The sequence below is a fragment of the Diorhabda sublineata genome, chromosome 10 (genome assembly GCF_026230105.1).
Source record: "Diorhabda sublineata isolate icDioSubl1.1 chromosome 10, icDioSubl1.1, whole genome shotgun sequence".
In the NCBI taxonomy this organism is placed as follows: Eukaryota; Metazoa; Arthropoda; class Insecta; order Coleoptera; family Chrysomelidae; genus Diorhabda; species Diorhabda sublineata.
The window spans coordinates 12,368,909-12,383,706 of record NC_079483.1 but is presented as its reverse complement, the minus strand read 5'-3'; the positions used below and the strand labels follow the sequence as shown (position 1 = coordinate 12,383,706).

General features: G+C 30.5%; 1 protein-coding gene across 2 annotated transcripts in view; it reads right to left on the bottom strand.

Moving 5' to 3' along the window:
- Positions 1 to 4,782: 4,782 nt before the first annotated feature.
- Positions 4,783 to 14,798, bottom strand: part of LOC130449757 (homeobox protein vnd-like) — a 36,887-nt gene continuing 26,871 nt past the window's right edge. For both annotated transcript variants that reach the window (XM_056787745.1, XM_056787746.1), the window contains exon 4: positions 4,783 to 13,162. In XM_056787745.1, coding sequence (XP_056643723.1) covers positions 12,940 to 13,162 — 223 coding nt within the window. In that variant the 3' untranslated portion in view covers positions 4,783 to 12,939. The remainder of the gene's footprint in view (positions 13,163 to 14,798) is intronic.

Below are 14,798 nucleotides of genomic sequence, written 5' to 3'. Positions count from 1 at the left end.
TCAGATAGCTGAAGCTGAGTAGTAACAGTAATTTTGTAGCGGAAATGCAGATACCAAATACTGATGACTCACTTTATTTTTATCAATGCCCTATCATGCAGAAATCAACACATTCAACGACGGAATTTGATCAGGAAAAACTAACAATGGGATGAAGTTTGTTTAAGATGTTGAACCTAACCGCAAACACAGTTTACGGACTCCAGGGTATATCCGCAAGCGCACCCATGGCTTACTAAGTGAAATACTTGTAGAGCCCCCCAAAAAGATACCAAAATCCATCCATCCATAAATCCACAAGCTGCGAAATGCGACAAGAGAAAACATCAAAACACCAAGTAGGTTTGCAAATGAAGTGTAGTACAAATATAATTTTAACCAACTAGAATCTAAATTTTCATTTTATTTCATTTCCTCACCTTATTAGGTCCTCGAATGTGGAGCAATAAGAAGTTGAAAAAAAAAAGACTATTTTTGTTGAATTGCCTAAAAACATTGTCAATGATCACAATATTTGACAAATTAGTTTTATTTTGATTTTTTAATAGACCAATATCAATAATAGATACAAACATTGATAATATAAAAAAGTACCTAAACATAAAGTATAATAACGATGGGCCCAAGAAACCCTACATAATTCAAGACTATGTAGAATCGTTCTTCCAAACGTCTATCGATTTCTTTTGGTCTTTTGTTTGTGATAGTGTTGTTTCTTTCCTCTTTTATAATATGATTCTGCGATTTTTTCGATATGTTCCTGAATAAGGCATTGGCTCTGTAGGTAATACATTATTGGCTGTCTCTATTTTCAAATATTGGTCACAATTTCTATCTGCCAGTCTTTGGGAGCTGTTCCGGCTTTCATTATGATATTTATGAAATATTGTAGATATGTTAGAGTTCTATCCGGTACGGATCTTATCATTTTATTTGTCTTATTATCGTGTCCTGTTGACTTGCCCTTTTGGATTTACTTATCGCCACTTCTTCTTATGAAAATTTATCTACCAAATTTATGAAAAAATTGTTCAAAACATGTAATAAACTTCAAGATTCTAGAAGCAGTTCAGGGAACCATAGTAAGTAACGAGAAGAGTGCTTTAACCAAGATTTTACATAACAAATGCTGATGTACCATTCGGAATTAACCCTTTGACGTTGCTCTGATGGAAAGATGACTACATATCTATTTATCGATGAAAACAGGTGATCATTTCGGTTTCGAGCGCGATCAACTTAGTTGGATTTGGCTCGCCTTGAAAGACCCATACAGTCGATTGTTGTTTAGCTGTGGGTTCATATCCATAGATCCATAATTCGTCGCCTGTCACGATTATATAGACGTGTTTTCAACCATAATGATAGAATATTTTTAGCATTTCTTTGTACTAATGGACATGACCTTTTTTGAGCGATTTTCAAATTATGCGGTATCCAACGCGAACAAATCTTTTTGACATCAAAATGTTCATGCAATATCAAATGTTTGCGAGTGGAACTAATGCCCGAGTCCATCTCAATCTCACCGTATGTCACATGACGATCTTGCAATATCAATTTTCGCACATCAACTATGTTCTCTGCAACAACAGCCGACTTTGGGCGACCTTAACGAAATTCAACCTATAGAGAAATCTACCACCATTGAATTTGAAAACCAGCAAAACACGGGGCCTCGAGGTGGTGCAAAAGTCGAAGCGAGAGGATCAGCTGTTGGTTTAATCCACGTTGAAAATCATAGAAAATCATCGCATGAGAATATTTGCGATCTAACTCCATTTTTGGACCTAGATGAATGTTTCAAGTTTCAATATTAAACTTTATGATGGCAATGTCAGATTCAACATATTCATATCAATGTTGTCATAACTTAAGACTTAAGTAGAAGCCCTCGTAGTTACTTTTCAATACATTACATATTTGTGTCTAAATACTGAATGATGCACGCCATGTTCTTCCGCACACAACACTGTATTTACTTAAAACCACATTATAATATAACTATTTCATTTAACACATTTGTCGTTGCTTTACGTTGTTCAAATATCATATAAAATAGTTCATGACTATTGCAGGTTCACTTGGTGAATAACATGTTAAAACAACCTTGCAATGAATCAATCAATTATTCAGTTTGCGTTCATTAATCCATTGTCTGATTCTGTTGGTTTAACGGATTAGTTAAATGGTTAGTTCGGTTTCCGTGAGTAACCGTTCACTGTCACATCAATTAACATGCTTTCATGAAAATTTCCGTCCCTATTGAAATTTGAATTCTAGTTGAATACCCTATTTCGAATTTGTAATATATAAAATAAATATTTTTAGAATTCGAAAATAATGATAGGATTAATCACTAAGAATAAAATGAAGTTTAAGTTATAGATATAGAGAAAGAGGGACTAAACAAACACGGGAAAATAATATTATGTGAATAAGAACAAATATATCATGTGAAAAACTACTGTCATATTTTAAATGTATTCAAACATAACAAAACAAAATATAATTCTAGAGATATTAGGGTAGGAAAAAAATGTTTGGAAAAATCTGCAAAATCAACCATAATGCTGGGGCTGGGAAAGAAGTCGAACAAATTCTACAATTTGTTACTAGAATGTTTTTTTTACAATAAATGTATTGTTCATCTTCCTTTATTATTCCATTATTAGCTTCATTGTCATCATCATTGAAACTTCATTACTTCCTTTTTTTATCACATCTTTTTGATTTGTGGATTTGTCAAGATATTTTCTTTCTTACTGTACTGTAAAGTCGACTTTACAGTACTAATTTTAGACCGGAAAATGGTACTTCACGGTATCCTTATACTTTACAGTACTCTTAAATTCTCCCAATCCCAATATTTTCAAAAATTCCATATGTCTGCCTTTGTTTACAATGTTACCTCATTGACTTCTGTTAATTTTTATTTTTTTAATTAATAAGAGAATAATAAAGGAACTATTTTGCAGTAAATATGACACGTAAATAACAATTTCACACTAGTTACATGGAGAAAAATCTAGATTAGTCTAAAAATACGACGTAAAAAAATCATATTATTTTGTAAACATGTGTCCGCGTTTATTTTAATATAAAAATAGGAAATTGGAAATTAGTATATTACACTATAAGGGCCGAAAGTTAAATTTTCGGCCCTGCTCGTCATGATGCCCGATGCGTATTTTCAAATATGTTTGCCTTTATTTACGATGTTACCTTAGTGACTATTAATTTGTATTTTTTTATATAATAAAAGAATAATCAAAGGAGCTATTTTTCAGTAAAATTGTCAAATATGAAATCTCATATTTTAATATTTTACTTCTTATTTAAAACTGAAAACAGTATGAAAGAAAAACATTTAACGAAATACGTAGTTATTATTACGGTACTCGATTAGATATTCTTGACTCGGCTCCTTCGTCGCCTCGTCCATAAACTTCTATCTCGTAAGGTACTAAATCACTTCCCGGATTTATAGCATAAATAACTATTATTTCATTCTTCTAATTTTCTTCATTACTTAATTATGATTAGAATGTAGTCAAAATTATGAACAAATAAAACCTATAAGTGTCTAGATTAAAAGCGGGACACACATTATTTGACCATAAGAGAAATCATGAAATACTGGAGATATGTGAAATCCAGGATGTAGTGGGATGGGCGAAAAATGGCCAAAGGGAATGGAGAGACCACGTGGACAGAATGTCAGATGACAGATTAGCAAAGATTGCAAAGGAAAATACATCCCTACCACCAGGACGACCACCTATGGTATGAAAGTTGGTCTTTACCATCCCAGCTGCAGCTAGGTAACCATTGATGCAAACCCAGGACTAAGTCCTAACGTTCGATGAAGGAAAAGAAGTCTCTAGAATGTCTTGTTATTTAGGTTCAAAACCTTGTATGTCTGGCTATGAAGTTTATAATTATATTTTTTAGTAGAAATTATTAATTATTGGTTAATCAAAGATCAGTTTACATAATTAGTCTACCGCACTTCATACCTCTTGCAAAATTAGTCAGACTGGCTTAGGAGGTTTTGAAAGTAAGCCGGCAAAATAATATTCACAGAAAGTATGTTAAGTTTATGTGTTTCAGGTCTGACAATATTCATCCTCCTCAAAACATACTATTACAAAGCTTTAAAGGTTACAGTTTAACCTAAACGATCTACCGACTAGACATATATGTTCTTGATTTGATCATTGATATCTAAATTGACCAACTTTTTTAATATTTACATCCATTTTTGATATGAAAAGGCGATCCTGAATCATCTTCAACATCATCTCGGTCATCTTGTGAACGTTTAAGCCCCTGAAAAACACGTGAATAATCATTGCCATATGCTTGCTATACTTGCTAATTTCTTGCGTAATAAATTATGAGTTCAGTTGCAGTTTTCCCAAGTTTCCTGTGAAATTTCACAACACGCTAGATATCGCATTCACAATAGTAGGTTTCAGGATTATTAGCTGACAGTTTGACTAATAAGGACTTTTTCTGTAGTGTCGTTACTTCATCTAAATATATTACTGTTTATTATACTATTAAAATCAGATTTTTCCATGCTTTAGTTGGCTCTTGAGCTGTGAGTTACTCTAATTCAATTCTAAATAGAAGAGCGATAGTATCTGACAAGAATGAAGATAGTCCAGAAGACCTTAAGAAAATTTACCTTATTTCACTTTTTTATTTACTACAAATACGAGCCAGCTGGTAAGAAATTGTGAGTATGAAGGCCAAAAAGAAATAAAAAGTTGTTAGTTTCATAATAGAACGTCTTTTATTTATTTTAATAAATTATATTTGTACACCAGGAGAAAAACAAGTACAGTGCGATAAAACAGTCAATTAAGTTTTTTATATCTTATCTAGTCTATACATAAATCTACCATCAATTATTTACACATATACATTTCTATTTTTCTTATTTACACAACATTAATACAAATATCTACGTACAAATAGAAGAATGGATTACAACTGGTTTTTGAAAAATACAATTGACTAGAATCTTGAAAATTATGAAATTATTGTATTTTTCAGTTGCAGTAAACTTTACACCATTAGACTACTTTTTTATATATTTAGTTAACAAATAAAAGTATAAATATATATTACTTGGAGGTAGTAAGTATATATTCATCCAAAGAAGCTGTAGACGATTATAAATAAAAATTTTTTAAAGAAAAGAAATGTCCGAATATTATTTGGAAAACTTGATAGAAATGTGAATATAAATTTTCATCACTGAGGTTCTAATAAAAATATTTATTCAATCTCCACTTTGATCATCTTCCCCTCTAGTTGAAAAATTATCTTCTGTTACCGTATGAACAAAATATACACTTATAGTTCATTTGTTTGTCGTGAAAGCAATAGAAATAAGATTAATCTTCAAACATAACAGTTTTCTCATGATATAAAATGATTTATTCCAATTTCCGACTGTTAATAGTATGAAATAGAGGTATTACCCATAAAGGTGGGGTGGTAAATAATAATCCTCATTGGAAAACTCTTTCCACTTTCTCATATGACCGCAAAGAAGCAAAAAAGTGAATTAATTCATTAAACTTTAAAAGTATGTTAATAGTTATTTCCAACATGTACCATTAGCATCATAGTTTAAGCTCAAAAGCTTTTAAAATATAGAATAAACGAATAAATCTGGAGCCTAAGGTAAAACCCAAAAGGATAAACCAATAGAAATCGACGAGGTTGTATAAGTTTTCATGAGGAATAACATTCGATCATTTTACATAAATAAATAATACTGATAATCGAAGAAGTTTAAGCCTCAGTTAATAATTAATAAACATGAATTTAATTTCTAATGGGAGTCGCACGATGGGAGATTAGCAATAATGGAAAAAGAAGGTATGTTTATACTTTATATTACAGGGGAAACGAATATTCTATATAGATAAAGCTTGGCTGAATGAACGTCATAAACTTATTATCTAGTGATACAAATCGGTTATAAAGCCTAGTATCCAATTGTGAAAGGTCTCCTTCTAATAATATCCTATATTGAAGTTGATGAAGTGTTTGTACATGGCTTTAAATTGTATGTAAGTTTATCAAAGATTACAATAAATTACAATTACAATTTGTACATAACGTCACCTATGTTATGGTTTTTCAACTAACAATTGCAGAAATCTGAAAGCAGCATACTCCCTTTATATAAAGAGATTACTTGGTTTTCTCAAATACTACATTTAATTTATGTAATGGGCAAAAAAAAGTGGGATCTGCACTATATCACTACCTTCCTGAGCTTATTTGGGCAAGACATGGGCTGGTTACTAAGAAACATTTAAACTTGATTATGTCCAGCAAAAAAAGGCTTTAAAACAATTAAAAACAACAAAAATATGGTTTTTTGGGAATCATATTCCTTACCAAAATGTCTCACAAAAAATTTATCTATTTATAATCATTTCATGCAAATTTATGCACTTGACAATTTACATAAATGGTATATTTAAAACAGAGCTCGATTGGAATAGCGTATTAGCTCCTATTTAAAAAAACGAAGGGAGACCATCTTTTGTTTTAAATATTCATTACAAAAATTTCTTATTCCTAAGTAATTACACCATTTCGGTGTAATTACAGTGAACTTTGGAAGTGATATTATGAACCTTTAATCATGACGCGTTTCGAACTAACTAAAAAGCTAGATATCCATCGATTGTGTGCAATTAATTGTATTTTTAATGAAGTCTTTGTGTGTTCATTTAAACTTTGTAAAAGTGTTGTTCAAACCTATTTTCCATTTGGTGTTAACGGAACTAGCAAATACTTAATCACAGTATATCATCATTTGTTGAAGGTATCGATGGATACATTAGTTGATTAGGCATTTATTATATATTTTGAAACCGACAATGGATCAAATGAAAAAAAACCTGAATAATAATAAAGATTGAATTTCTATTTCGAATAAAATTATGATAGTTAAATTTTGAAATATTTAATCCAAGTTTCTGCCCCTAGACATATATTTAAAAGTGAAGGCCTCATTGATATTTTATGGTAGTGTCTCACAAAAAGTAATGTACAAATTTATATGTCGCCTCATTTTTATTGCTTTCATTCAGATTACTTTCTTCGTGTTCTAAACGTATGAAGTGTATATAACCTACAAAGATTGTTTCTTATCGTTTGAAGTTTTATGAAATTTTTTATATTATGCTTTATATCATCAAAATTTTAATACAAAGTGGATAGAGGTAAAAAGTAAGATTATATGCTATTGCAACACATATAAAAGACAAAACCTTAATATCCGAAATCTATCCTCAACTAGCAAAATCACATAATATATCATTATATCAATGAAGTTATCCAATTTTTAAATTTTAGTGAAACAGTCATATTTTAGTTCAAGAGATGGTTGCAAAAAGCCTGGCCTATTGATTTACCTTATGTAGTATATATTCTAAATGGTACTATAACTATTGAAAAAATGATTTCGTGCCATGGCAAACATGGTGCATAAAATTGCTAAATTTTTTTCAGACATATTTAGTTACCTAGCAAAATATTTTTTTAGTTATGGATTTTAATTATTATGTAAAAATTGCAAATATGTAAATTGCTATTTGCACTAGGTACATCGAAAACATTTATGAAGTATTAGAATATAGGAATCATGTGAAAAATTTGGCCTTTTTGAGTACGAACACAAAAGTTTTTGTAGTCAAAATTACCTTACTAGCCTCAGTAACTAGCATCTTGTTTTTTGTGTATTTAAGTACGTATGAAATATTTTGGAAAAGAACTTTAGGTACCTGTATGCACTAATTCTATTATGAAAAATTTTACTAGTTGGGATTAAATGAGTAATAGACAAAAATTAGAGTCCTATGCTGCTTAATCATAAAAGTAACAATGTAATCAGAAAAATCTACTATTTAGTTTCCATAAAAATCTAATCTGCAGATTTATCTGTTCAAATATTAAACGCATATCGGTATAATTAAAACATTATACGTCAATGTAAAACGATTGAATTCTAATCAAATTTAAGATAGGAAGATACGTATCTAAAAATTATATATATTTTTCTCAAACTCCATTTTGTTAAGTTTTTAGTATCAACAGAAAAATGAATGATACCAGTGGTGTACAGTTAGATAAAAAAATGTCTCAATTAAAACTAGGAGTTAATTGAATAATAATCAAACCAAATGACTGCACAAATATCATCAGATAATTCAAGCAAACGTTAATGTATTTAGACAAGGTCCTCATGAGTTGATTCTATTGGAAGATATAAACTGAAAGAATATAAATTTGTAAATGAAGAAATTATCATAAAAGTAAAACCTTTTATAACAAAAATCTGTTCGTAAAAAGAAGTCAAGTATCCAATATTTAAAAAAAAAATCATGTTTCAAATATTTTTTTAGGAAAAAGCTGAAAAATAATCGGAGAGAAAAATATTATTTGTGAATGAAATGATGTAGATACAATATTTAAAAACATTTTGTTTATTGATGGAGCCACTTTTGATAACACGTTAAAGAAACCAACAAGCTGCTATTCGATCTATGAAAATCACAAACGGGATTTGCAACGTTTCCGAAAAACCAATCTGTCAACAACAGTCGCAAACTGTAAATAGTTAAAGTTAGTTCAATCTACTAGATAACATTGTGTTCTGAAAAATGTAAAATTTTCAACAGTGAAATAGTTGTATCGTTGAGGCACTTTGAGAACAAGTAAGGAAAGCCAACAATTGCTGAGGTAAACGAGTTATTGTCACGAAAGCGCTTCAGTTCAAGTCCAGCTATCCACTGTTGTAAGGATATTTAAAAACGGGAAATTCGAAATTAAGTTTGAAGAATTGAAGAAAACATCAATTCCGGAACTGAGAAAATTTATAATCAAATAAAAATAGTTATGAATACCTATAAATATCCTCTATAACAGGAACCACTACTAATCTAAATAATTCTATTAGAATAAAAGGATAACACTCGATACAAATTCACAAATAACATTTGAGGTTATATTTATATGAAGAGAGTTTTGCTAGTCAGGGTTCCTGTTAGAAGTTATTAACCACTTGAAAATGAATAGAATTTACAAATAAATTCACTGTGATGTATTCTCTCGATTTAAAATGGCTACAACTTATCACAAATATGGTGATGATGATGCTTTTTACAGTGAAGATGTTATAAAAAATTATCGTACCGTGCTTAATTAGTTTGAAAGCTTCTGTAGTGGAAATTTGGTTGTGGTAGATTTGCATTCCTATGAACGACCTCTTACTGAAAAAACTAATGAAATTTTGCATTTTGGATGAAAATATATCGATATGTAAGATATAAAGATATCTCTGACATTAAAGAATCATTTGTAAAAGTAATTGAATGATTGCGCTACTAATTGAATTTAATGGTTATTCAGTGAAAATTTTAACTTTATTTTCATCATTTGATCGATAATTTCCAGTTTTGTTTCAGTTATTTTCTTCATTTCCTTTTCAAATCACGATTTTTAGTTATTGATTTGTACACCACTGGTTTCAGTATTAATTATCCTTAAAAATGATCTGTCGTGATACCACGTACAAAAAAAGTCTTATCTCAATATAAAAGTATGTACGCATACATTATATTTTTCCATTTTGATAATAATTTGATTTCTATATCATTTTTCGGAAAAAAAAAGTTGAATTGATATTCGGAGGTATTTTACAGCATGGTTCGACTTTTTATAGAAACATCACGATCCAAAAATAATAACATCAACCCACAGTGAATATTATATTCAGGGCCGGATTAAGCTAGGGGCTTGGGGGGCTATAGCCCCGGGCCCTAGGTCCAAGAGGGCCCCATCATTTGGAAATCATTCTGTATTTTTTAATTTGTTGATGCCACAAATCTAAAGTATTGATACTATTTTGTGAATTTTTCCGGGTTTTCGAATTCCTTTAGGGGGCCCCGTCATTATTTATAAATCTTAATTCGGCCCTGATTTATATTGAATGAAAACTCATTCACGAATCTTTCTCAAACAAACCATTCGGGAAAAACTCTAATATGAATATATTGATTGTATTGCCGATGATTCATACTTTATACTCATAAATTATTTTAATTATTATATGTGGAATAGTTCTCAAGTTTGTAATAATTTTTGTTGATTAATTATTTTGACTTTAAGTCTGTTCTGATTGAAAATTACTCAATATTTTTACCTATCCCAAAAACTAATTTTCAATCGGTAAAGACCTAAAATCAAGACGATTTATTAACAAAAACATATAAAACGATCGAAGAAGTGAAAATCTTAAAAAATCTATTGATCACACACTATTGTTCAATTCTGCTATTTACTGTATGTATATGTAATTGGATCAGAATCCAGAGAAAAAAATTAAATGTAGAGTTCCTCTGATCTAACGAGAAAACATACACAATGAGGTCACCATTTATGGAATGAAATCGTTGGATATTTACTTGTGAATCATGAAAAACGTTGGTTGAATTTTTCAATTCTAAAGTTATGCACGTAAATCCAAAATAGTCTATATTCTGCACTGCCACAAGATAAGAAAAAAGATTCTACATTTAAAAGTCTTATTAACATTTGTATTTAAGTTTTTTGAGCGATTCCAAGGAAAATTATTTTCTTATGAACGTTCTTAAATTACGCGTATCAAACTGAACATTCCTCCAATGTATTCTACTTTTCAATAAACATTTAATCTTATCATGCTCTAATATGTCGACAGCCTCTAGAAACAGTCCCATTCATTTTTTCAGCCTCCGATATTCGCTCACTCGACGTCCAAACCAAAATCTCCTGATGCGATTCTGGAATTGGTCTTGGCGATAGAGGATGACACTGAATATCCAAAAACAAAAGCCGTTTCTACTATACACAGAGTGCGGAGGCGAATAAATCTCATCAAGTCACTCGGAGGAAATAATCGAATAAAAGAAAACGTTTACTGCACCTTACTTAATCGCATGTTAGAAAGGCTTTTGTCTTTATATCAATATAGGCATAGCTCTCAATTCGAGATATCTAAGCGTGTTGCAAATTCGTACTGTCGAAAAAGGCAAAATTACAACAGAAAACACTCTTGTCAATCCGGACATTTCCTCACCTTCCTCGGCGGTTTCCCTATTGCCGATAGAAAATAATGCAGCTGTAGTCGCTCGTCTGCTTGCTCTCTCACATTAGAATACTTCGCTCTAGAGAACCATTATCGTTTCAATTTTGATTCTTAATTTTACCAGCAACAAATAGCAAGCGAAAACAAAACCCAAAAAACCTCTCAGCTCTAGCTCTGCAGAGGAAAAGACTCCTATATCAGGTCCAATCAATAATAAAATCATATCTCCCAAACAAAATTCAATAATAACTGAAACAACTATGAAAAGATACTAGCTTTATATGTAGTATATCCTAACAAAATCTCAGCAAGTGGCGATTATTGCCACGGGACCGCTGAACTTGAATTTGATCTACTTTTCCTATATGTTACGTACGGCTGATGTAGAAAAATTAATTTGGTTTATGTTAGGATACAAATAGAAAGTTTAACGTTGAACTTTTTCACAATTCTACTTTTGAAAGCTTTTAATTTGGAGATTACTATGAGGGCAGTTGGTTACAGCAACAGCGAGCAAAGAAATTTTTAGTTCGAGAGGTCAATAGAAGAAGTAAACGTGTTTTTAACAGAACTAATGGCTATTCAATGAAAAGCTTCATTTATTTCCTTGATTCGTAGGAAAATTGTTGATTGTAAAATTTAGAAAAATATAAGATGATCCCAAACTGATATAATTCATCTTCAAAAGAGAACAGAGAAGCTTGTTATACATTTAATCATATAACTTTGTGAGAATTATACTACCAAAATTACTTTTGTTTACGTTCTTACTGAAATTTGTGAAAAAGTAGGGGGAAAACTACAAGGAAAATATGATTTTGGTTAAGATAAGTTATTAGTGTGCTTATACCGTATTTTTTTAAGGAGTTTCTATTTCGCATTATTCGCTAGACGTTATAAGAAGGGTTATATGGAATATTTTGAATTGTTAATCATTCCATTTTGAATACGTGAGTTAAACAGATGAGATTAGCCTCAAAGTGTAGTTAATACTGAGCATATAATATATCTATACATTAAGTATCGTCGAATGTAAAAGGCCCCAAAAGTACGTAATTGTGAAAAAATATTCATATTTATGTGGAAGTTAATTTTAATTATTTATTGTCGTTGAAGTGGTCTTTTTTAATAAAAATAGAAAACCTGAAACAATAAATATATTCATTTTATATTTGGTTTTTAAGTTTAAACAGACTTTGTTCGTTCTAAGTACATCAAGCATCAAAATAAAATTGTGTCGCTGGATTGTGGATTAACTCAGGGATCAAACAAACAAAAAATGTGCAGGCAAGAATTTAAAAATGGAATATTCACTCGAAGAATTATAAGGAGAAATGAAGATTGGAGGAAATAAATAAAGAGGAACGGGCATACGTGCTGGAAATAGTTCGAAAATTTAAAACAAGAAAGTCTACTAATAGAGTGAATAAAGGAAATGTTCTGCATCAGAACATAAACAAAAAATAAACTTTCTAATATTAAATCTTTTCAAAATAGCTTTATTTTCCTTCCAAATGTGAGTATACTTATATACTGAAATTATGTGAATAATTAGTATTGGAAATAATAATTTTGATAAAGTTCTTCCCAATGATCTATCTAGTCCACTGAATGACAGTAACGAAAGTACATCGAAAAAAAATATTTAATGTGTTCATTACTTATTCAAATTTCTGTAAAAGCTCCAAATATCAAGTTTTGTTTTTTCTAACAATACCTCTACTGGGATAAAGAGTTATTCCATTTTTATAAAATGTCTACCTTAATGATATGTTTTACCACCACACTCTAGGTTGACCGTAGAGTAAAGCATGTGATGTGTGATTTCCCATCATCATTGGATTTGGTATTGGAATATTATCATGTTTTTGGTTACCAGCCAGACATGGTTTACCATCGCGGACTAATACAGGTACAGCGACTCTCCTAGGAGAAGGCATGGGATTATTTTGTTGGTCGTGCATCCCTTTCTCGTGCTGAGCTCTCTTGGTTTTATATCTGAAACAAAAGAAATCAACTATTTAGCTCTCAAATTATACTCTATATCTTTCACGATGATAGCATAAAGGAATAGGACCATCCCAATAAAAGATAGATAACTAGATCTATCACTGGTAAAACATGGTCAGAGGTCATTGATGAAAAATTTTATTATTTAGATGAAGTTGAAGACGATCTGTCGTCAGGTATTTATTGAAATATTGTCTACAACTACAATATTATCATGATATGCCTACCAATATTATAATGGCTTACGTTTATATCATCTAAAAGATAGTCATAATAAAAGGGTGGTGGATGATGACATCATATACTGCAACAGGACGAATTTTCCATTTAATTACCCGAGATAACGTGTGATTGACTTTATTTTTAATTTTGTTATAATTATCTATTCATCTCAAATTATTGGTTCCATTTGGTATGATTTCTTAAAAGTTACGCGTTTTCTCGTATAGCCTCGTGAAGAGTCTGGATCGGGCTTGATACTTAAATTTATTCCATGTAACTACAAATGGTGTTGAGAAAAATAAGGATACTGATAAAGGATCTGAACCAAAAACTTCGCTTATAGTGAAACGTTTACTATAAAAGCTGACTACAAGACTATCTGGTAATGCTACAGCTCAGCAATCCAAAGAGGTGGGCCAGATCTGCGGAATAACCTTATTTTAAGGTAAAGGTAAATAAATGTAGCTTCATAAGAAGATTGTAGTGTGTCATAGTTTTGACACGATCTCATAGATTTCTATGATGTTTTCTGCTCTACCACAACGAAATCAAATACTTTAGTGATCATCAAAGAGATACTGAGAATTTATAAGAGCGGTTTTGTATTAACGTAATATTGTATTTATTTAGCAAACACCATTTTCTTAATAATTGGTTGCGTGCTCTGCAGTACAACAAGTAATAAAGAGATCAATAAATTTTAACAGCTGAATTTTGCACTTCGTTTCTTTGTCAAAATCTAATGTACCGAGAATGATAAAATGGTAATTGAATCACAAATCTCGACTATCTCAAATATTATATAATCGATATGATTGTAAATAATATAAAATCGTAAGTTCTGAAAACTTTATGACCATTGTAATCTATACGTAATTCCATGGTAAATAGCTTTATATTATAATTCGAGTGGTACTTCATTTTATCTTTTCGTTACTAATTCAATTTGGTTATAACATAAATAAAAAGAGGAGGATCATCATTATGGTAGTAGAGAATTTGTTTTGGGTTATTATAGAGATTACGTTGTTGGGTATTCTCGCCCGATTTATAACAGTAATTTACAGCTCCAGTTAAAATAATCGTTGTTTGCTATTAACCAATAAATAGATAAATCCTTATATCATTAGATTATGTATGTTCTTGTAGAGTGTCTGATTAAAAGAGGTAACTCTTTGATCGTACAAATTTTCCCATGTTTGATGAAAAAGATAGTAATTTATATTTAATCACTGAACAATTTTAATTTTGTTTTACATTCTTTGGATAATATATTTTCTACTTGCAAGTCTTGTCTTGAAACTAAATTTTCATTTTGGTCCCATAATGTGGACTAAATGAATCTGACATATTAAGATCGGGAGAACTTAATGGCCACAGAAGCTTGCTACACATGCTCACA